The 25,139-nt window shown below is 39.6% G+C and overlaps 1 protein-coding gene across 1 annotated transcript in view; it reads left to right on the plus strand.

Annotated features, from left to right (window-relative positions):
• Nucleotides 1-25,139, plus strand: part of LOC128660235 (G-protein coupled receptor 143) — a 358,779-nt gene that overhangs the window by 55,643 nt on the left and 277,997 nt on the right. Inside the window, exons 2-4 of the mRNA XM_053713983.1 lie at nucleotides 7,537-7,650; nucleotides 13,863-13,957; nucleotides 14,424-14,505. Of these exons, the coding sequence (XP_053569958.1) occupies nucleotides 7,537-7,650; nucleotides 13,863-13,957; nucleotides 14,424-14,505 (291 nt within the window). The remainder of the gene's footprint in view (nucleotides 1-7,536; nucleotides 7,651-13,862; nucleotides 13,958-14,423; nucleotides 14,506-25,139) is intronic.

The raw sequence follows: 25,139 nt of genomic DNA on the forward strand, positions 1-25,139 counted from the left end.
ACTCTTTGATGGTATCAAGTTGTTTTTTTGTTAGATTATTTTTTATGTTCTCTATATGCCTAGTTATTAACCTCTCAAATGTTTCAATCGCATGTCCCTTGTCATGTTTTGGATAAAATATTGATTTTTTTTCTTAGATTAGAATGTAAGTATCCTAAAACATTAACAATGCCAGAAGAACTCCTGCAGACCTTCTCAAATTACTATCAGGACCTGTACTCACTTAAAACAATTCTGAGCGTGAGGATTTTTGGAGTAAAATTTCCTACCCGATATTAGCACCTGACTTAGTTGAAAACTCTCAATCTTCCTTTTTCTGAGCTTGAAGTGTCTAGAGCAATTCAAGATCTTTCGCTGAATAAAGCTCCGGGTCCGGATGCCCTTCCTAACGGATTCTACAAGATAGTATCCTCGGTAATTTTGCCACACTTAACCTCACTGTATAATGATATATACACAAAGGGTAACTCCCCCTCCTCCAGCTTTGCTGCTTCATACACTACCCTAATCCTTAAGCAAGGGAAGGATCCCGGTAAGAAGGAATCATATAGGCCTATAGCCTTGTTGAATTCGGATTACAAGATACTTACCTCTATCTTGGCGTTGAGGCTTCAAGCTCTTCTCCCTAGCATTATTCATAAAGATCAGGCAGGCTTTATGTTTAAACAAAATTCTTCAGCTAAAATAAGGGAGGTGTTCCTCACCATAGACTACTTTAAAACCAGGGAGAGATTGGGGAGCGGAGGGGGAGGGGAAATCTAAGATTCAGCAATTATCTCAATTGATGCTGAAAAAGCCTTTGATTCAGTTCACTATGACCTCTTACTATACTCTTCAACGATTTGGCCTCCACTGTAGTTTTCTCAAATTTATTAATAATCTATACAATGTATCTTCCACAAAAATGTTAGTTAATGCTTTGATTTCTTCAGACATCTTGCTTAGAAGAGGAACTTGGCAGGGATGTCCCCTCTCCCCTTTTTAACATTTCCATAGAACCTCTTGCTATCTGTGTTAGACATCACCTTTAAGGGATTAGGATTGGCAAGAAGGAACTAAAAACAGCTCTATATGCTGACGATATTCTCATATATATTACAAATGCGTCCATTAATATTCCTAAACTCCTATCAATTATTGATCAGTTTGGCTCTTTCTCTGGCTACAGGGTGAATACCACAAAATCTGAACTTATGTGGATTAAGCAATCCAATGAATCCCTTGTAAATATGCTATTTAGAGTAGTCTCTGGATCTTTTAGGTACTTGGGTATCGCAATCTCTTCCAACCCGAATACTTGGTTTAGCCTTAACATTCTTCCAACGTTGAATAAAATTAAGGAGTTTGAAAAACTGTCAAAATCTTCCTCTCTCTCTCTCTCTCTCTCTCTCTCTCTCTCTCTCTCTCTCTCTCTCTCTCTCTCTCTCTCAGGCCGTATAGCCCTCTATAAGATGGTCTATCTCCCTAAACTACTATATGTTCTTCAGAATACTCCATTGATCCTTAAGGGAAAAGACGTTCTTATATTTAATACCGCCTTTAGAAATTGTATCTGGCAAAACAAAAACCCCAGAATTTCTTTGTCTAAACTTCCTCTTCCTAGAAAATTTGCGGGGCTAGCCTTACCAGATATCAAGATATACAACTATGCCTTTTTTGGCGCATTTAATTATGGATTGGATCTTTTCAAGAGACTACGTTACTGACAATGAACTTGAGGGAAGTGTAACTTATCCACTCTTGCCCGTAGCAATTATTCATTGCAACTCCAGTTCACTACCTAGAGAGGTGAAAAAAATTATAACTATTTTTAACCCACTCCAGGCTTGGTGGAGAGTCTGTAAACTTCTTGATTTAGATCATAGGGTATCCAAATACATGCCACTATCAGGTAATCCTCAATTTCAAGATGGACTCCAACTATCACCCTTTCAGAGGTGGAATAGCTTAGGTCTAAGTAATGTTTCCCAATTGTTAGATTTTAAAAGGAAATGCATTAAAACCTTTGGTTCCCTTAGGGGGGAGTTTAATCTCTCTCAAAAAAACGTTTTTGCGTACCTACAAGCAAGGCATTTTGCGCTTAATGTAGCAAGTAATTTCGGCTGGAACTGGACCCTGGGGAGTATAGAGAAATGGCTTGTTCTAGTTAAAAATGGATTTATATCAGTTTCCTCTTGCTATCAAGCCTTGAGCTCGCTAAAGGGTACCCTCAACCTGGAAAAGATTGCCTCTAAATGTGCCGCAGTTTTATTATTCAATCCTTAATTCTTGAAATAGCGTGAATAACTCTTTCATCCTCCTCCTGGAGAGAATCTCATATCAAATTACTTCTTATGACTTTCTTAACCCTGAGAAAGCTTCTAGGTGTGGAAATCTCAACTATAACTGCTGCCCTAGATGTTCCTTGCACTCGGCCAATCTTGTACATATGTTCTGGGATTGCCCAAGGATCCAACAATTTTGGCTTAAACTACAGTATTGGCTTAATAAAACGTTAGGGAACTCCCCTCTGATATTAACGGTATTGCATATATTGTACCTTTTGGAAGGACCCGGAGGAACGGCAGGTAAACATTAAAATTGTCAACATGGCCATATTAGCAGCTAGATATCTAATTCTGAAAAAAAGGAAAGGTGACCCCCAGTATCCCAGAGGTTGAAAACTTTCTAAAAAAACAATGTATTCTTGAACAGATGGATACCAATTTAAATGATGAACGTGATGTTTCTGCATTTATTTTTTTTTAAGTGGTCAGTCTTTATTACATCCTTACCTCTGAGTGAAATTGATCACTTAATCTACCCATTCAGAAACTCAGAACTTGTGTTGCTCGGTATGTGGTAACAAGTCTGCTTTTCCCATTCCCTTCCTCCCCCCTTTGCTTTTTTATGTCTTGTTTTTTTTTTTTTGTCTTGTGTTTTTTTTTTGTCTTGTTTTTTTTTTTGTCTTGTGTTTTTTTTTTTGTCTTGTGTTTTTTTTTTGTCTTGTTTTTTTTTTTTGTCTTGTTTTTTTTTTTGTCTTGTTTTTTTGGGTTGAGTTTAATAGGGTGTTTTTTGGGGTTTTTTTTTGTGTTGTCTGCTTATGATTTGTGTTTAATATTATTTTTTGTTTGGCCCAGTCTGGATCTATTATCATAGCCCTCTTGGGCCGGACACGGATATGTTTCTTTATTATATATATGGGCTTTGGCCAAGTGTCTTATGTTGCTGTACTAATAAAATAATAAAATACCCCAACAGAGTATCATACAGATCATTGGAGGTGCAGTTGAGTTCATATAATAGAATTAGTGCAGGTCAATTAAGAGAACCTTCACTGGTTGTTTTGTTTTTCATTTGAGAGGAAGAATATTAGTAGAGGCATTATATTGCACTTTGGCTTAAAACTCAGAAGGAGGCATTTTTGTTAGGTTATAAAATCTTTAGGATATATGTACGTCAGTAAATGTCCTTATCGGTCAGATGTACTTTTCTTTTTTATTTTTTTTATTTCTGTATGGTTCATGGTTAATGCAAACTTTTTATTCTGTTTGTTTCCTTTTTCAGGCACCCTGCGAGGTGCTCCATCCTGTTTTTCTTTATCTACTTGTAATTACATACGCCTAAGTCAAAGTGTATACTCTGTTGGATACTAAATAAAGATTTTTAAAAAGAAAATTACGCCCTATCAGAATCATGAAAGTTTAATTTTGACTAGACTGTCCCTTTAATTCTTTGTAGCCATTGGGAATAGTGTGAGCAGTAGTGAAACCATGTCCATAAAACAGCATGTTGCTTGGATACAGGATGTTTTTCTAGATATCCATGTGTGACAGATCTTTGATACTTAGTTTTATGAGTTTTAAACAAAGTTTGCAGAATCGGGTGCAATGACCAAGTCAAGTTCTGACAGACTAATGCTTTTTAAGCACAATCCCTGAGATAGGGATCAGTTTCTGTCTCTAGTTGGGCTAATAGATAAACGTCTTCGGTGTAGAGGATGATTTATCTTCCTAGCAATCTTCCCTGCCAAGGACATTTTAAAGTTTAACCCAAGATAGCAATCGATCATTATACAAGGCACCTTTGGAGTAAAAGAATATAGTTCATTGCAATGATCACTATTACTGTATTAAACCCACGCCAAAAGTTACTTTGGTAGAGAGATAATTGTAGTTACTAGAAACCAATATGGCACATGTTTGCCTTTAAAGGGATATGAAACCCACGCATTTTCTTTTGTGATGTAGACAGAGCATACCATTTAAAAAAAATAATCTGGTTTACTTATGTTATCAAATTCCTTCATTCCCATTCTATTCTTTGTTAAATAGATAAATAGGTAGGTGTCTGGATCACTACATGGTGGGAAATAGTGCTGCTATCTAGTGCTCTTGCAAATGAATAACATTCTTGAAAAAATGCTGCCATTAAGTGCTCCAGAAACGTGCACGCTCCTGAGCTTTGGTCCCTGCTTTTCAACAAAAGATACTATTTAAAATCACATTCTCTATCTAAATCATGAAATAGATTTTTGGGTTTAATGTCCCTTTAATGCAAGCAAGAGAAACCTCTAAGCAGGAATTGGCTCTTGAAAAATGTTTTTGGTAAAAGAACATGACCTACACACACCTTTGGAAAAATTCCACTTATCGTTAACTAGTGAGATATTGCAGCAGGTGAGTGAGAAATTAGGCACTTTCCTATATGTCACATTGTGTGGGCTGGTAATACTTTATTTGGTTGGTGAATGTGGGAATATTCACTTATATTTGTAAAATGCTCATCATTGTGTTTGATTCAGTTGAATATATACTGTATATTAAAATGTTTTTATTTGCAATAATATTTTTATCACTACTAGAATTATTCATTTTACTGTGTAAGAGACACACTTAAAGGGACAGTATACACTCATTTTCATATAACTACATGTAATAGACACTACTATAAAGAATAAGATGCACAGATACTGATATAAAAATCCAGTATAAAACTGTTTAAAAACTTACTTAGAAGCTCTGTTTACTTCTGTTGAAAAGGTAGCTGGAAAGCCCACTGCAAGTGGGAAATAAGACACTCCCCCTCCCCCTTCTTTTGCATATGAAAAGACCCTTTACACAAACAGGAGCAAGCTAAAGAAGGTAGCTGACAGTATTCTCCTAAAACTTTGGGACTTGGTTAGGAGTCTGAAAATCAGAGCAATGTTATTTAAAAATAAGCAAAACTAAACATTTAAAAAAAAAAAAAAATACTTTATGGGCTTTATAAATAGATCATCTACAAAACATTTATGCAAAGAAAAAATGAGTGTATAATGTCCCTTTAATATGAGCTTAAATCATGTGAATCTCATTTGTCTTCCACCAACAAGCACAGCTGGTAACGTAGATAGGGATGCAACCTCATCCATGTTTTCCTGGACACTTATGAGTTATACATGCTGCAGTGTGTGCAGAGAGGACCATGAATAGTGCTGTTCAGTGTCACTATTTGTGTTTCATGTTTATACCTTCAGACCCTGCAGCATGTATAACTCATAATTGTCCAGGAAAACATGGCTGAGGTGGCAACCCTAAATGTAGAGTAACTAGTTACTGGCACTTGAGTATGTGCAGAAGGCAAATGCATGTGTACACAACCTATTGCCTTATAGGCAGCAGGTCACTTGCACTTTGAACTATGCTAGCTGTGAAAACGTATAAATGCATGTACATTGCAAAATGTTTCTAATTGTATTTGAAATACAAATTTTGTGTCGTTTTTATCAGCAGCAGTTTTTGTGACGCTTTTTTAATATTTTGGTTGCCAGAGTACTGCACGAGATTGCTGTTGCATACAACTCTCTCTCTCTATTGTAACATGGTTCCTGTCCTAAAGTTAAAGGGACACTCAATTAAAATTAAACTTTCATTATTCAGATAGAGCATGCCATTTTAAACAACTTTCCAATTTACTTCCATTAACAAAATGTGCACAGTCTTTATATTTGAACTTTTTGAGTCACCAGCTCCTACTGAGCATGTGCAAAAAGAGTGTATGCATTTGTGAATGGCTGATGGCTGTCACATGGTAGTCACATGGAAGTTCAGACTAAGTGCTATTGCATTGTCTTGTTATCTTGCATTTGTTGATTATGCAAATCTACTGTGTTGACTGGTCCTTTAAGACTTGGTAAACCTAACCCCCAATCTCTAATTGTACCTTAAATGAAGAGTGTCTGCCGCAATATTCTTATAATTAGTGAGAGCTCTAACTGCAACATCCCAGCCTCAAGATTGTGCTTGGCGATCTCATGGCAGCAATACTTTGTTTCTTCCTCCCTTGTAATCTCCTGTATACAGTAATGCACGAAGCATATTGCTAATGGTGCAGCTGCTTTTATTGGTACAGTTTACAGCTGTGCTACATAAAAATAATGGACCACCTAAAGATGATAGGGCATGGGTGGTATATGTGGTCACACAATGTACCCCAAAAAGTTTAACCTTAGGCCCCACCCTTGATCCTATCAGGTATTTGTATCACAACTGAGCAGTCATTTTATCCTCTTGGTTGCCAGTAACATACACTGTAATCCTTTTACAATAATCCAGAAGTGAAATTGTTAAGATGTGATCTGAGCATGTGTAATAAATGTATTCTATAACTTCTCAGATTCTAAATCCTGTTAAACTTTGACCACTAGATTCCTTAGCAGTAGGCACTCCACAGTGAATGGATATAAAGAAAGCATATACTGCTATATTTCTTATGGCACTTACTTGTGCTGACCAAGCTCCTTGGTATTCATCCCACTTTAAATAGCATTATACCATGGCATGACCCTGCCCACTAAATTCATTGATAGTGACAATGTGCTTAAAGTGATGGAAAACTCTCCCTTTTTAAAAAAAATCGATCTAGAATGTTAGTGATATTTTAGATGGAGTTTACTTCAGTTGTAATGAAGATGCGCTATAACTTACTTTTTAATATAGATTTGAAATTCAAATTCCCCGTGCTCCGTCACACACTTCAAGAGTCTTGTGAGCTTATGATTTGAATTGTTGTCCAATCAGGGCTCTCCCCATATGGCACTTTTGTTGTAGCTCTGATTGGAGAAGAGATTAAACTGTTAGCTCACAGAAAAATTTACTTTTGAAGTGAACAGCGGAGCGGGGGGGGGGGGGGGTTGTATTTTGTATCTATATTAAACAGTAAGGTATAGCAATCTATGCAAAATCATGCAAACATATGTTTATAAAGTGCTTTCAGATTAAAAAGATAATTTGAGTTGGTCTCCATGGCATTTAGGCAATCAGATTTTATATTTAGCCACAGATATTTCCTTTACTAATCACTTAACTAATGTGCTTGCATTGGCTAACATATCAGTGTGATACCATTGGGGTAAGCGTTGAAATAATTTTATGAATATGAAGTATTTCTAATTGTCTTTTTGAAGCTATTATTAAGAAATGTTTTCTTGTAATGATTTTCATGTTGTGTTTGCCTGTTTGTTTTTTTTTGTTTTTTTTTTTGCCATGTTGTTTAGTAAGCTTTTTAATTCCATAGATCTTTATTTCCTCGCCAGGAATTCTACTGCGCTCCATCTTATGGCTGTCTGCTCCTGATTTTTCATCCAATCAGACTACTTGGTTATCCCACACAATTTGTATTCTAATAACTGTAAGTTTGTATTGTGCTTCTTAAAAAAAATGCTGATGCATAGTTCCCATTGCTGTTGTAAGCTTTGGTAAAACATTTTCATAGGCTTTAATAGAGATACTTGTTACCACAAGTTTACACAGCCATGGAAACTAGGCCTGAGTTTTTCTAAATGTCCTCATAAATTTCTGCCTATATTTTATTATTAAAGGGACAGAAAACCCCAACATTTTCTTTCATGGGTTGGATATAAAATACAATTTCTCTTGTTAAGTGTGTTCAGTCCACGGGTCATCCATTACTTATGGAATATATTCTCTCCCCAACAGGAAATTGCAAGAGCATCACCCAAGCAGAGCTGCTACATAGCTCCTCCCCTCACATGTCATATTCAGTCATTCTCTTGCAACCTAATAGATGTTGTGAGAGGTCTGTGGTGTTTTTATACTTAGTTTATTCTTCAATCAAAAGTTTGTTATTTTAAAATGACACCGGAGTGTGTTGTTTATTCTCAGGCAGTATTTGGAAGAAGAATCTGCCTGCGTTTTCTATGATCTTAGCGGCAGTAACTAAGATCCACTGGCTGTTCTCGCATATTCTGAGGAGTGGGGTAACTTTCAGAAAGGGAATGGCGTGCGGGGAACCCTGCAAACGAGGTATGTGCAGTAAATTATTTTTCTAAGGAATGGAATTGACTAAGAAAATACTGCTGATACCGATGCAATGTAAGTAAAAGCCTATAATACAGTGAGAGCGACTGTTAGCAGGCTGGTTTAAATATATACAGTAATTTTCTAAGGAATGGAATTGACTGAGAAAATGCTATTAATACTGAAGTGATGTTATAAGCATTAAATGCAGTAGGAAGACTGGTATCAGGCTTATCAATAGAGATACATGCTCCTTAAAAAAGGGATGTTTAAAACGATTCTGCTGGCATGTTTAATCGTTTTGTGGTGTACATTGGTGATAAAACTTGTTGGGGCATAACATTTTTCCACATGGCTGACAATATTTCTGCATAGAAACTGTTAACTGAAACTCCCAATATTGTAATATTGAGTAGGAGGGGCCTATTTTAGCGCTCTTTTGACGCAGTAAAAATTCAGGCTCTGTCTTCCTGCTTCATTCTGCTTGACACGGGTCGTCTCCAGACAGCTTAAGGGACTTCAAAAGTCATTTTGAGGGAGGTAATCAGTCACAGCAGACCTGTGACAGTGGTTTTTTTGACTGTATTAAAAAAAAACGTTTTTTTGCTTATAAAAAACGTTTGGGTTTTAAGGGGTTAATCATCCATTGGCAAATGGGTGCAATGCTCTGCTAACTTAATACATTTACTGTGAAAATTTGATTGCTATAACTCATTGTTATTTCAACTGTGACAGTTTTCTGTGCTTCTTAAAGGCACAGTAGCGTTTTTCTTTATTACTTGTAAAATTATATACAGTGTTTTCCAAGTCTGCTAGTCTTATTGCTAGTCTGTTTAAACATGTCTGACACAGATGAATCTGTTCACTATGTTTAAAGGCCACTGTGGAGCCCCACAGAAACATGTGTACAAAATGTATTGATTTCACTTTAAATAATAAAGGTCAGTCTTTATCTATAAAGGAATTATTACCAGACAACGAGGGGGAAGTTATGCCGACTAACTCTCCTCACGTGTCAGTACCTTCGCCTCCCGCTCAGGGGGCGCGTGATATTGTGGCGCCAAGTGCATCAGGGACGGTCATACAAATCACATTGCAAGACATGGCTAATATTATGAATAATACCCTGACAGAAGTATTATCTAAATTGCCAGAATTAAGAGGCAAGCGCGATCGCTCTGGGGTAAGATTAGAGCGCGCTGGTGTTTCGAGAGCCATGTCCGATACTGCGTCACAGTTTGCAGAACATGAGGACGGAGAGCTTCATTCTGTAGGTGACGGATCTGATCCAGGGAAACCGGATTCAGAGATCTCTAATTTTAAATTTAAGCTTGAGAACCTCCGTGTATTGCTAGGGGAGGTTTTAGCCGGCTCTGAATGACTGTAATTCAGTTGCGATTCCAGAGAAATTATATAGGCTGGATAGATACTATGCAGTACCGGTGTGTACAGACGTTTTTCCTATACCTAAAAGGCTTACAGAAATTATTAGCAAGGAGTGTGATAGACCTGGTGTGCCCTTTTCCCCACCTCCTGTATTCAGAAAAATGTTTCCAATAGACGCCACTACACGGGACTTATGGCAGACGGTCCCTAAGGTGGAGGGAGCAGTTTCTACTTTAGCTAAGCGTACCACTATCCCGGTGGAAGATAGTTGTACTTTTTCGGATTCAATGGATAAAACATTGGAGGGTTACCTTAAGAAAATGTTTGTTCAACAAGGTTTTATCTTACAGCCCCTTGCATGCATTGCGCCTGTCACTGCTGCTGCGGCATTTTGATTTGAGTCTCTAGAAGAGGCCATCCACTCTGCTCCATTGGATGAAATTATGGATAAGCTTAAAGCACTTAAGCTAGCTAATGCATTTGTTTCGGATGCCATTGTACATCTAACTAAACTAACGGCTAAGAATTCCGGTTTTGCCATTCAAGCGCGCATGGTTCCCAAGAAAGAGGGTACCTTCAGGCCAATTTTGGACCTAAAGATTTTAAACAAATTCCTAAGAGTTCCATCATTCAAAATGGAAACTATTCGGACTATCCTACCCATGATCCAAGAGGGTCAGTACATGACCACAGTGGATTTAAAGGATGCCTACCTTCACATACCGATTCACAAAGATCATCATCGGTTCCTCAGATTTGCCTTCCTAGACAGGCATTACCAGTTTGTAGCTCTTCCCTTCGGGTTGGCTACGGCCCCGAGAATCTTTACAAAGGTGCTGGGCTCTCTTGTGGCGGTTCTAAGACCGTGAGGCATAGCGGTGGCTCCGTATCTAGACGACATCCTGATACAGGCGACAAGCTTGCAAATTGCCAAGTCTCATACAGATATAGTTTTGGCATTTCTAAGGTCGCATGGGTGGAAGGTGAACATGGAAAAGAGTTCTCTATCACCACGCACAAGTGTCTCCTTCCTAGGGACTCTGATAGATTCTGTAAAAATGAAAATTTACCTGACGAAGGCCAGGTTATCAAAACTCTTAGATGCTTGCCGGGTCCTTCATTCCATTCCACACCCGTCAGTGGCTCAGTGCATGGAAGTAATCGGCTTAATGGTAGCGGCAATGGACATAGTGCCATTTGCGCGCCTGCATCTCAGACCGCTGCAGTTGTGCATGCTAAGTCAGTGGAATGGGGATTACTCAGATTTGTCCCCTCTACTAAATCTGGATCAAGAGACCAGAGATTCTCTTCTCTGGTGGTTATCTCGGGTCCATCTGTCCAGGGGCATGACTTTTCGCAGGCCAGATTGGACGATTGTGACAACAGATGCCAGCCTCCTAGGCTGGGGCGCAGTCTGGAATTCCCTGAAGGCTCAGGGATCCTGAACTCAGGAGGAGAAACTCCTCCCAATAAATATTCTGGAGCTAAGGGCAATATTCAACGCTCTTCTAGCTTGGCCTCAGCTAGCAACACTGAGGTTCATCAGATTTCAGTCGGACAACATCACGACTGTGGCTTATATCAACCATCAAGGGGGAACCAGGAGCTCCCTAGCGATGTTGGAAGTCTCAAAGATAATTCGCTGGGCAGAGTCTCACTCTTGCCACTTGTCAGCGATCCACATCCCAGGAGTGGAGAACTGGGAGGCGGACTTTCTAAGTCGTCAGACTTTTCATCCGGGGGAGTGGGAACTCCATCCGGAGGTATTTGCTCAACTGGTCCATCGTTGGGGCAAACCAGATCTGGATCTCATGGCGTCTCGCCAGAATGCCAAACTTCCTCTTTACGGTTCGAGGTCCAGGGACCCGGGAGCGAAGCTGATAGATGCTCTAGCAGCTCCTTGGTTCTTCAGCATGGCTTATGTGTTTCCACCGTTTCCTCTGCTCCCTTGACTGATTGCCAAGATCAAACAGGAGAGAGCATCGGTGATTCTGTTAGCGCCTGCGTGGCCACGCAGGACCTGGTATGCAGACCTAGTGGTCATGTCGTCCTGTCCTCCATGGACTCTACCTTTTGAGGAAAGACCTTCTAATACAAGGTCCTTTCATTCATCCAAATCTAATTTCTCTGAGACTGACTGCGTGGAGATTGAACGCTTGATCCTATCAAAGCGTGGTTTCTCCGAGTCAGTTATTGATACTTTGATACAGGCACGAAAGCCTGTTACCAGAAAAATCTACCATAAGATATGGCGTAAATACCTGTATTGGTGCGAATCCAAGAGTTACTCGTGGAGTAAGGTTAGGATTCCAAGGATATTGTCTTTTCTCCAAGAGGGTTTGGAAAAAGGCTTATCAGCTAGTTCTTTAAAGGGACAGATTTCTGCTCTGTCTATTCTTTTGCACAAGCGTCTGGCAGAAGTTCCAGACGTCCAGGCCTTTTGTCAAGCGTTAGCTAGGATTAAGCCTGTGTTTAAAACTGTTGCTCCTCCGTGGAGCTTAACCCCTTAATGACCACAATGTACCCTGTATGTCACTGGTCGTTTAAGGGTTATTTCAGGGCATAATAGCACAAGTCTAGCAAGAACACGCTATTAATGCCCTCCCTCCAGCAGGTTTTGTGGAATAGAGCAGTCTCAACGCTGGTGGCAAGACCGCACTATAAAACAAACAAGTCCCAAAAAAAGGCCAGCGACATACAGGGTACGTCGCTGGTCCTTAAGGGGTTAAACTTGGTTCTTAAAGTTCTTCAAGGAGTTCCGTTTGAACCCCTTCATTCCGTTGATATTAAACTTTTATCTTGGAAAGTTCTATTTTTGATGGCTATTTCCTCGGCTCGAAGAGTCTCGGAATTGTCTGCCTTACACTGTGATTCTCCTTATCTGATTTTCCATTCAGACAAGGTAGTTCTGCGTACTAAACCTGGGTTTTTACCTAAGGTAGTCTCTAACAGGAATATCAATCAGGAGATTGTTGTTCCGTCATTATGTCCTAATCCTTCTTCAAGGAAGGAACGACTTTTGCATACTCTGGATGTAGTCCGTGCCCTGAAATTCTATTTACAGGCAACTAAAGATTTTCGTCAAACTTCTTCCCTGTTTGTCGTTTACTCTGGACAGAGGAGAGGTCAAAAAGCTTCGGCAACCTCTCTCTCTCCTTTTGGCTTCGTAGCATAATACGTTTAGCCTATGAGACTGCTGGACAGCAGCCCCCTGAAAGAATTACAGCTCATTCCACTAGAGCTGTGGCTTCCACCTGGGCCTTTAAGAATGAGGCCTCTGTTGAACAGATTTGCAAGGCTGCGAATTGGTCTTCCCTTCACACTTTTTCAAAATTTTACAAATTTGACACTTTTGCTTCTTCGGAGGCTGTTTTTGGGAGAAAGGTTCTACAGGCAGTGGTTCCTTCTGTTTAATGTTCCTGCCTTGTCCCTCCCATCATCCGTGTACTTGGCTTTGGTATTGATGACCCGTGGACTGAACACACTTAACAAGAGAAAACATAATTTATGCTTACCTGATAAATTTATTTCTCTTGTAGTGTGTTCAGTCCACGGCCCGCCCTGTCTTTTTAAGGCAGATCTAAATTTTATTTAATACTTCAGTCACCACTGCACCCTATGGTTCCTCCTTTCTCGTCTTGTTTTGGTTGAATGACTGAATATGACATGTGAGGGGAGGAGCTATGTAGCAGCTCTGCTTGGGTGATCCTCTTGCAATTTCCTGTTGGGGAGAGAATATATTCCATAAGTAATGGATGACCCGTGGACTGAACACACTACAAGAGAAATAAATTTATCAGGTAAGCATAAATTATGTTTTTAAACTACTTTCTAATTTACTTCTATTATCAAATTTGCTTCATTCATGTATCACTTGCTGAAGGAACAGCTTTGAACTACTGGCAGCTAGTTGAACACACCTAGTTAGCCAATCACAAAAGACAAATGTCTGCAGACACCAATCAGCAGCTAACTCCCACTATTGCTGTATATGTGCGTATTATTTTTCAACAAGGGATACCAAGAGAATGAAGCACATTTGAAAATAGAAGTTAATTTAAAAGTGTTTTAAAATTCATTTCTCTATCTAAATTATGCAAGTTTAATTTTGACTTTCCTATCCCTTTAAATTGTAGTGGAATCCTATGCTCCTTTCTTCTTCTCATGATTTATATGTAATCTCTCTCCCCTCCACAGGCCTGGATTCATTACTTCTGTTCTGTGCAATTTTGGTCAATGTTCTGTTATTCTCTGGAGGTAGCTCAGCTATTCAGTCCCTCTCCCCCAGATAGGTAATGGACAGTTAATTAGGCATTAGGGGAGTAATTACTTGAAGCATATTTTTCTTGATGGCTTTTTTTTACTGGTTTAGCTATAAAACACACAATTTGTTCTTAGTCTTTGGCCTTTTCTGTGCATGTGTTTTATAGGCCAAACCAGTCAAAAGCAATCCAGTAGGAAGCACAACAGCATTATTTATTGTTTCCTTGGTCTGTGTAAGATAATTAATTTCAGCTTTTCTTAAATGTTGGTTATATTCTCATATCTATACCTGTATCCACAGTTGTCTTGTTGGAAGAAGGGGTCACATGTGCACCATTCTAATAGTTTTTAAATTCTATGAGTAATTCTCATCTTGTCAAACCTTGTGTTATGCACCTTGGTGATAGATCTTGATCTCACTGTGCCTTTTGTGGGCTGGTGTGTCAAAACTATATTTATAGATGTTGGATTACTTTGTTGTTTTTCCCCCCTCAGGTTGAGAAGACTTTATTCATTCCTTTGTTGGGGTATACCTGGCCTCTTGTGGCTTCATGGAGTTTTGACACTTTTGATTCCCATGGGCAGGTAACAAACACACACAGAAAAAAGAAATGTGTGTGTAAGATTAACGCGTTCTAATCTTCTCTCTTCTGTTTTGGTAATTCTGTCCATTTATAGTTTCTATTTCTCAAAATATTTTAATATAAATATACTGTGGGCATTTTATGTGGCAAATAATTTTAGTAAACATTTAAAATAATGAATGCAAAAGAAACAATGCAGCCACTTGCCAAACAATAAAACAAAAAAGACAAGTCATTTTAAGTAGCATATTATTTAATATTACATGTTTTTTCTTATGATTTCTGTAAAGAAAAAGTTTATCTGTTTTTAAAAGGTAACCATATTATTGTTATATTACCTTTTTGTGCTATTTTTAGATCACTGTTTGCACTCATATATAGCTTGGCAGTTAGTTTCTCCAACCTCTGGGTGTGAGGTACAAACTGGCCCCATAAACGAATATTCAGTGACTTTAATGGTGCAATATTGCATCACTGTCACTTGTGGTTAAAGGTATATGAGTGCTCCTTTAATAAAAACAAATATTTTAAATCAAAGTAAACATAAAAAGAAACTGATTGTGTTAAAAAACAACAAACAAGCTTATATACTGTGTGTGTATATGTATATATGTGTGATGTCTTACTGAGGTTCTGTAAGAGAAGTAGTATTTTGTAGGTCCACAACTGCTGAGATATATGTATATGTTTTGTTTTGTTGCACAGAGAACGAAGGAAGTGTACATCAATTACTAAGTTATAGTAATGTGCAAACCTATAGGTCCTCAATGCAAAGTTACTTGAAAGTTTGTAGTTGTAAATTAACCTATTGCTGCCACCTGTGGGTAACCACTGAATAATTGCAGCAGGTCAATTATAGTAGAACAAACTGGTAAGGTGTTTATATAGAATGTATCAATATTCACAAGTTGCAACTTTCGATATCTAGTCAGGCTAGAACAAAAGTTACTGATTGTAGATAATAGCAAAGACTGGCGTATGAGACTGTAATTAAATGGCAGACAGCAAATGGCAAAACAAGTACCTTCTCAAGATCTGACAGAGAGATGATCAGCTGTAGAAGCGGTAGCCGACTGGAAGCGAGATCAGGAGGAAGGTAGCTGCAGTGTCACAACAACCGCAGATATGTCTGAGACGAGTGAGTAACAGACAAGCAGCAGCAGGCAAGATGTCAGGAGCGACTGAGCAGCTGAGAAGCGGCAGCCGGTTGGCGTGTGACGTCACCGCAAGTTGCTGTGAGGATCCGGACAGGAAATCAGCTGAGGTACAATGCGTGTAAACTCTTAGGAGAGCGTGATACAGGCAGGAGTGCTAGTAGAAACGGCTAGCTCTGATTCAATAGTAGGAGGTTGAATCAATACCAAGCACTTTGGTAATAGTGCTTGTGCTTTAAATAGGGAAGCTCGATGGAAATCCTTAAAGGGGCAGGCAATGTCACCATGAGAAATATATATATATACACACACAGTTGTATGCAAAAGTTCAGGCACCACTGACAATTTCCATGATTTTCATTTATAGATAACTGGGTGTTTGGATCAGCAATTTCATTTTGATCTATCAAATAACTGAAGGACACAGTAATATTTCAGTAGTGAAATGAGGTTTATTGGATTAACAGAAAACGTGCAATATGCATCAAAATGAAATTAGACAGGTGCAAAAATTTGGGCACCCATGTGATTTTGTTGATTTGAATACCTGTAACTACCTATCACTGATTAATTGTAACACGCAATTGGTTTGGTGAACTTCATAGACAGGTGCATCCAATCATGAGAAAAGGTATTTAAGGTTGTCAATTGCAATTTGTTGTTCTCTTTGACTCTCCTCTGAAGAGTGGCAACATGGAGGCCTCAAAATAACTCTCAAATGACCTGAAAACAACAATTGTTCAACATTATGGTTTAGGGGAAGGCTACAAAAAGCGATCACAGAGATTTAAACTGTCAGTGTGTCCACTGTGAGGAACATAGTGAGGAAATGGGAGACCACAGGCACAGTTCTTGTCAAGGCCAGAAGTGGCAGGACAAATAAAATATCGGAGAGGCAAAGGATGGTGAGAACGGTCAAAAACAGCCCACAGACCACCTCCAAAGACATCTTGCTGCAGATGGTATCACTGTGCATTGTTCAACAATTCAGCGCACTTTGCACAAGGAGAAGCTGTATGGGAAGTGATGCGGAAGAAGCCTTTTCTGCACACACGCCACAAACAGAGTCGCTTGAGGTATGCAAACGCAAATTTGGACAAGCCAGCTTCATTTTGGAAGAAGGTGCTGTGGACTGATGAAACAAAGATTGAGTTATTTGGTCATAACAAGGGGTGTTACGCATAGCGGTAAAAGAACACAGCGTTCCAAGACAAACACTTGCTACCCACAGTAAAATTTGGATGTTCCATCATGCTGTGTGGCCAGTGCCAGTACTGGGAATCTTGTTAATGTTGAGGGTCGCATGGATTCCACTTAATATCAGCAGGAATCGGTCACAAAGTTGAAGTTACGTCGGGGCTGGATATTTCAACAAGACAACGACCCAAAACACTGCTTAAAATCTACTCTGGCATTTATGCAGACTAACAAGTACAATGTTCTGGAATGGCCATCCCTGTCCCCAGACCTGAATATCATTGAAAATCTGTGGGGTGATTTAAAGCGGGCTGCCTATGCTCGGCAACCATCAAACCTAACTGAACTGGAGATGTTTTGCAAGGAGGAATGGTCCAAAATAACTTCATCCAGAATCCAGACACTCATTACAGGCTATAGTAATGGTCTAGAGGCTGTTATTTCTGCTAAAGGAGGCTCTACTAAATATTGATGCAATATTTCTGTGGGGGTGCCCAAATTTATGCACCTGTCTAATTTCGTTTTGATGCATATTGCACATTTTCTGTTAATCTAATAAACCTCATTGCACTACTGAAATATTACAGTGTCCTTCAGTTATTTGATAGATCAAAATGAAATTGCTGATCCAAACACCCAATTATTTATAAATGAAAATCATGGAAATTGTCAGGGGTGCCCAAACTTTTGCATTATATTGTGTATATTATTTATACCGGAGGGTGGGGTAGCGTACTGGAGTGGATGGAGGGGCGAGTGGGGGACGACAGGGACCACATTGTGGCTCTTGCCGTTCCCCTCTGTCTTTCAGCCTGAGACCTGCATGTTGTGTGGCGGTGGTTAACTATACACATGGGGACAGCCTAGGTACTCTCATCTCTAGCTGCAGTACATAACAGTGGTACTAAGATATAAGAGCAGTTGAATGTAATGAAATAAAGTTAATATGTAACATATGGCTATCAAATATATGTCTGATACACACATGTAACTATAGGTGTGAACCAATATGTAAGTGCATTATGTAGACTAAGGTAGAGAATTATGCACATAGTGAGTCATTGGGACACGGGTCGATGTGTTATAGCTCATAGTGCATATTTAAGTCACATGGTATGGGGCTGACTAAGGTTCCAAAGTATAGATAGGTCTTTTTTTTGTATCACTATGTTTGTAGTTAAATCACCCTGTTTGTAAGAGTGAAATTGTAAGGTACCTGTTCAGGTTATGATCCAAAGAACACTACATGACATGCTTAACATTGTAACACGAGCGATGCGTAATGACCGGAAGTGATGTAACTTCCGGTAGCGGTCGCAGGATACGTAAACGTAGGAGGACACGGAGGTAGGCATCAACTATGTGAGCGTGGTCCATTACGAGTAGCATGACCCCATTGACACATTGATTAGACCACAGTAAGGCTCCATATTTTGATTAATATGTTAATTAGAAGTAAGGCACAGAGAATGTTAGTTACGGCATACCGGAAGTGGTTGTGTAACTTCAGGTTGTGGATAAACACACATTATTTTGGAGTACACTTTGGTTCCCGATTGTTATATGTGATGAGAATGTTACAACATGTTAAGGACACGATGAAGAGACACAGTATGTGGGCAGTTTCTTTCTTGTATTTTACATTATTTTCAAGGCACTTGGTTACTATATGTACACTTGAATATATTGTTAAGCACTTCCGGGTCATGCAAGTTAAACCGGAAGTAGTGTGTTTCTGGCGCTCTTTCTGAACAGGAAGTGGGAGGTGTGTTTGTAGTTGTTTGCTTATTTAACCTTTTAAAGCCGTTATGACGTTCTATTCCGTCATAATTAGACTGGGCTTTAAAGCCGTTATGACGGAATAGAACGTCATAACTAACGGCTGTCCTGAAGCCTTCTGTGCAGTCAGGACTTGATCGCGGTCTTGGGGGCGTTCCTAAGGTTGTAGGGAGGCCCCCCAGACACGATCCAATAATTGAAATCTCGCGATCGTGTGCACAATCGCGTGGTTTCAATTTGTCTACATCGGAACAGTTGTTCCGATGTAGGCACTTTAGCCCAGGCTCGAAAGGGTTAAGGTGCAGTGTGCTTGTACACTTTATGTTCTGAGGAAGGGGAGGTTTACTCCCCGAAACGTCAATACATTTTGACCCCTGTTTTTGAAAAAATCCTGGCTGGTTTTCTGTTTTTTTTTTTTTGTTTTTTTTTTTTTTAAGATTGTTTACTACACAGAACCTTCAGGTGGTTGGCTCATGAACTGAAAGAGATTATTTCAGACATCACTGGAGGGAAAGGCCATGCCCTCCCTCAGGATAAAACAAATAAAATGAGGCCCAAACAAAATAATTTTTGTTCCTTTCGGAACTTCAAGAGTGGTCCCGCTTCAGCTTCCCCTGCTACAAAGCAAGAGGGAAATTTTGCCCAATCCAAGTCAGTCTGGAGACCTAACCAGGCTTGGAACAAGGGTAAACAGGCCAAGTAGCCTGCAGCTGCCTCTAAGACAGCATAAAGGGGTAGCCCCCGATCCGGGACCGGATCTAGTAGGGGGCAGACTCTCTCTCTTCGCTCAGGCTTGGGCAAGAGATGTAAACGATTCCTGGGTTTTAGAAATTGTGTCCCAGGGATATCTTCTGGACTTCAAAGACCCCCCCCCCCCCCCCAGGGAGAGATTTCACATTTCTCAATTGTCTGCAAACCAGACAAAGAGAGGCGTTCTTACGCTGTGTAGAAGACCTACATACCATGGAAGTGATCCGCCCAGTTCCAAAGTCGGAACATGGGCTAGGGTTTTACTCAAACCTGTTTGTGGTTCCCAAAAAAGAGGGAACTTTCAGACCAATCTTGGATCTCAAAATTCTAAACAAATTCCTCAGAGTACCATCATTGAAGATGGAGACTATTCTGACTATTCTACTGTTGATCCAGGAGGGTCAATATATGACTACCGTGGACTTAAAGGATGCGTATCTACACATCCCTATTCACAGAGATCATCACCAATTCCTCAGATTCGCCTTTATGGACAGGCATTACCAGTTTGTGGCCCTTCCCTTCGGGTTGGCCTCGGCTACCAGAATTTTCACAAAGGTGCTAGGGTCCCTTTTGGTGGTTCTAAGACCGCGGGGCATAGCAGTGGCGCCTTATCTAGACGACATCTTAATTCAGGCGTCGACTTTCCAGCTAGCCAAGTCTCACACGGACATAGTGTTGACTTTTTTGAGATCTCACGGGTGGAAAGTGAACATAAAAAAGAGTTCTCTCTTCCCTCTCACAAGAGTTTTCTTCCTAGGGACTCTGATAGACTCGGTAGAAATGAAAATATTTCTGACGGAGGTCAGAAAATCAAAACTCTTAACCACTTGCCGAGCTCTTCATTCCATTCCTCGGCCATCAGTGGCTCAGTGTATGGAGGTAATCGGACTCATGGTAGCGGCAAAGGACATAGTTCCTTTTGCCCGCCTACACATCAGACCACTGCAACTATGCATGCTCAAACAGTGGAATGGGGATTATGCAGATTTATCTCCTCAACTGCATCTGGACCAGGAGACCAGAGATTCTCTTCTCTGGTGGTTGTCTCAGGACCACTTGTCTCAGGGAATGTTTCCGCAGGCCAGAGTGGCTCATTGTAACGACAGATGCCAGCCTGCTAGGCTGGGGTGCAGTCTGGAACTCCCTGAAAGCACAGGGCTTATGGTCTCGGGAGGAAACTCTCCTCCCGATAAACATTCTAGAACTGAGAGCGATATTCAATGCGCTTCAGGCGTGGCCTCAGCTAGCCACGGCCAAATTCATCAGATTTCGGTCGGACAACATCACAACTGTAGCTTATATCAATCATCAAGGAGGAACACTGAGTTCTCTAGCGATGATGGAGGTAACCAAAATAATCTGATGGGCGGAGGATCACTCTTGCCATCTCTCAGCAATCCATATCCCAGGGGTAGAGAACTGTGAGGCAGATTTCCTAAGTCGTCAGACTTTTCATCCGGGGGAGTGGGAGCTCCATCAGGAGCTATTTGCCCAGCTGACTCAGCTATGGGGCACACCAGAATTGGATCTGATGGCGTCCCATCAGAACGCCAAACTTCCTCATTACGGGTTCAGGTTCCGGGATCCCCAGGCGGTACTGATAGATGCTCTAGCAGTGCCCTGGTCCTTCAATCTGGCCTATGTATTTCCACCGTTTCCTGCTTGATTCTGGCAACCAGACGTGGGAGGAGAGGAGAGAGCTTCGGTGATTCTGATAGCACCTGCGTGGCCACGCAGGACTTGGTATGCAGACCTAGTGGACATGTCATCTGTTCCACCGTGGACTCTGCCAATGAGGCAGGACCTTCTAATCCAAGGTCCATTCAAGCATCCAAATCTAATTTCTCTGCGCCTGACTGCTTGGAGATTGAACGCCTGATTCTATCAAAGCGTGGTTTCTCTGAGTCGGTCATTGATACCCTGATTCAAGCTAGAAAGCCTGTCACCAGGAAAATCTATCATAAGATTTGGCGCAAATATCTTTATTGGTGTGAATCATCGAGTAAGATTAGGATTCCTAGAATATTGTCTTTTCTCCAAGAAGGATTGGAGAAGGGATTATCAGCTAGTTCCTTAAAAGGACAGATATCTGCTTTGTCTATTCTTTTACACAAACGTCTGGCAGATGTACCAGACGTTCAACTGTTTAGTCAGGCCTTAGTCAGGATCAAGCCTGTATTTAAACCTGTTGCTCCGCCATGGAGCCTAAACTTAATTCTGAAAGTTCTTCAAGAGGTTCGGTTTGAACCTATGCATTCCATAGATATTAAGCTTCTATCTTGGAAAGTTTTTTGTTTTTAGTAGCTATCTCTTCGGATCGAAGAGTTTCTGAGTTATATGCTTTACAGTGTGACTCACCTTACCTTGTTTTCCATGCAGATAAGGTGGTTTTGCATACCAAACCTGGATTCCTTCCTAAGGTTGTTTCTTATAGGAATATCAATCAGGAAATTGTTGTTCCTTCAATGTGTCCTAATCCTTCATCAAAGAAGGAACGTCTGTTGCACAATCTTGATGTGGTTCGTGCTTTAAAGTTCTACTTACAAGCAACTAAAGATTTCCGTCAAACATCTTTATTGTTTGTTGTTTACTCTGGTAAGCGGAGAGGTCAAAAGGCTACGGCTACCTCTTTCTTTTTGGCTGAAAAGCATCATCCGTTTGGCTTATGAGACTGCTGGCCATCAGCCTCCTGAAAGAAGTACTGCTCATTCTACTAGAGCAGTGGCTTCCACATGGGCTTTTAAAAATGAGGCTTCTGTTGAACAGATTTGTAAGGCGGCGACTTGGTCTTCGCTTCATACTTTTTCCAAATTTTACAAATTCGATACTTTCGTTCTATTTTTGGGAGAAAGGTTCTACAAGCAGTGGTGCCTTCCGTTTAAGGTACCTGTCTTGTCCCTCCCTTCATCCGTGTCCTAAAGCTTTGGTATTGGTATCCCACAAGTATGGATAAATCCGTGGACTCGATACATCTTAAAAGAGAAAACAGAATTTATTCTTACCTGATAAATTTCTTTCTCTTGTGATGTATCGAGTCCACGGCCCGCCCTGTCTGCTTAAGACAGGTAGTACATTTTTATTTTAAAATCTTAAGTCACCTCTGCACCCTATAGTTTCTCCTTTTTCTTCCTAGCCTTTGGTTGAATGACTGGGGGGGTGGAGCTAAGGGAGGAGCTATATAGACAGCTCTGCTGTGGGTGCTCTCTTTGCCACTTCCGGTTAGGAAGGAGAATATCCCACAAGTATGGATGAATCCGTGTACTCGATACATCACAAGAGAAAGAAATTTATCAGGTAAGCATAAATTCTGTTTTTTAACTGCTGCAAAAAAATTGCCTGCAAAACACATCAAGAGTCAACTATTCTTTTTAAATAAAATTGGGATCTAAGTCACACAATAGGGCCATATTCTGCTTAGCCAGTCACCAACTTACAAGGTGCCCCAATATAGACTGGTCCTAACACTACAGTCCTTTGCCTCAGAGGGCTGAATCATTCCTGCTTTTACTCTTCATAATAGAATGAGACTCACTGGCTTAAAGGGACAGTATACACTCATTTTCATATAACTGCATGTAATAGACACTACTATAAATAATAAGATGCACAGATACTAATATAAAAATCCAGTATAAAACTATTTAAACACTTACTTAGAAGCTCCTGGTTTAGCTCTGTGTAAATGGTAGTTGGAAAGCCCACTGCAAGTGGGGAAATAAGACACTCCCCCTTCTTTTGCATATGAAAAGACCATTTACACAAACAGGAGCAAGTTGAAGAAGGTAGCTGACAGTATTCTCATAAAACTTTGGGGCTTGGTTAGGAGTCTGAAAATCAGAGCAATGTTATTTAAAAATAAGCAAAACTATTTATTTTTTAAAAAAAAACAACAACTTTATGGACTATATAAATAGATCATCTACAAAACATTTATGCAAAGAAAAAAAATAGTGTATAATGTCCCTTTAATATATAGATATAGATATAGATATAGAAAAACTAATCCTCCCTCCGGGGTCAGCCACCTGGGTGCAGCATTGAAATCAATAGTAAATGCAAAGATGATGCACTCTCAGGATTTTCACAATTCAGTGTCAAATTTATTAGATGACGTTTCAGATCTACATTAGACCTTTCATCAGATCTTGCACATGCTTATTAGTAGCTGGTGCCCTAAAAAGTGTGCATGTAACTCTGCCTCTGCTTCACTGATCATGTCTGAACTGAATTATAAAATATTAGCCCGCTGGTACCTAACACCTCATCTCCGCAATATCTATCTGACTGCCTCTTCGAGCTGCTGGAGATGGTGTGGAGACATAGGGACTATGACCCATATTTGGTGGACTTGCCCGCACATTACCGGTTTTTGATTAGAGCAGAGTATAAAACAAATCTTAGGTACGAGTATAGCTCTTAACCCTTATATCATCCTCCTTGATAATATCACGCCCCTTCATTGTGTATACCGCAAAAAATTATTTCAGATAATGTTGGCTTGTGCAAAAAGGTTAATCCCAAGATTATGGAAGACTCAAAAGATCCCCACTTTTGCACAATGGATATCAGAGGTACATTCTTACCCTTGAAAAAATGCATTATTATAACATAGGCAAATGCGACTTTATTAATGACATTCTCTTTTTGTGGGAACAAAGGTTTTAGGACACTATATAATACAACTGGAGTTTTTGACAGCCAGTGGATGAGTGATTTCACTCACCAATTGTTTTATTATACTATTTATTTCTCCAGGTCAAGATGTATATGGATGTACCTGGGAACTATATTACTATAATATGACACAAATAGTATGGGATGTCTTTTCTTTCCTACTTCTCTTTCCGTTTCCCTTCTCCTCCCCCCTCTCCTTCCCTTTTTCCCTCGCCTAACAATTTTTTACCAGTTTTTATCCTCCTTTTATTTTATTTCCTTTATAACCGAATTCTGTTGCCTAAAAAAAAAATAAAAAAAAATGGAACAGGTTTATTTCACAATACACTTGTGAATTATTTTTGCATAGTGACATGTTAACTTGTATTGTATGTTGTATTGATTTGAAACTTATCAACCCAATAAAAATAATTAAACTGAAAAAAAGTGTGCATGTAAAAAGACTGCAATATTTGATAATGGAAGTAAATTAGAAAGTTTTATCTCTTTATCTTTATTTTTTTTTATTTTTTCTATCTGAATCATGAAAGTTTAATTTTGGCTTTAGTGTCTCTTTAAAATGTTTGTTAACTTTACTTGTTTTAAAATCAGGTCCAGAATCGAAACAATATGTTACAGGCACTTTAAAATTACTTCTAAGAAAGATGCGCTTTAACGTTTGAATCTAGCCGTGCCATTCTAATATTCTTCGGCCGCCCACTTCAAAACCGTTTGTTTTTTACAAGATAAAAAAAAAACTGTTGTTCAATCAGCAGTACAAAAAAGTTCCGAATGGCTAGATCACCGATTGGAGAACAGTACAAACCTTTAGCTCATAAAAAAAAAATAATAATTTAAAGTCTTAGCTGTATGTTCTTCTAAGCACCTATTACCATATTTAAAACACATATTTGTGCGCTATTGGCTATAACATAATGACATCACTGACAGCCAGTTTATTTAAGGTGGACATATTGTTATTTACAACTAACTGAGGGACTAACAGGACTTGGCAAATTTAGATTAATTTATCTAATTTTATATAATATCAATCAATGGAAGTAACTCAGCATGTACATCAAAACATGTTG

Source organism: Bombina bombina, chromosome 1, assembly GCF_027579735.1.
Source record: "Bombina bombina isolate aBomBom1 chromosome 1, aBomBom1.pri, whole genome shotgun sequence".
Lineage (NCBI taxonomy): Eukaryota > Metazoa > Chordata > Amphibia > Anura > Bombinatoridae > Bombina > Bombina bombina.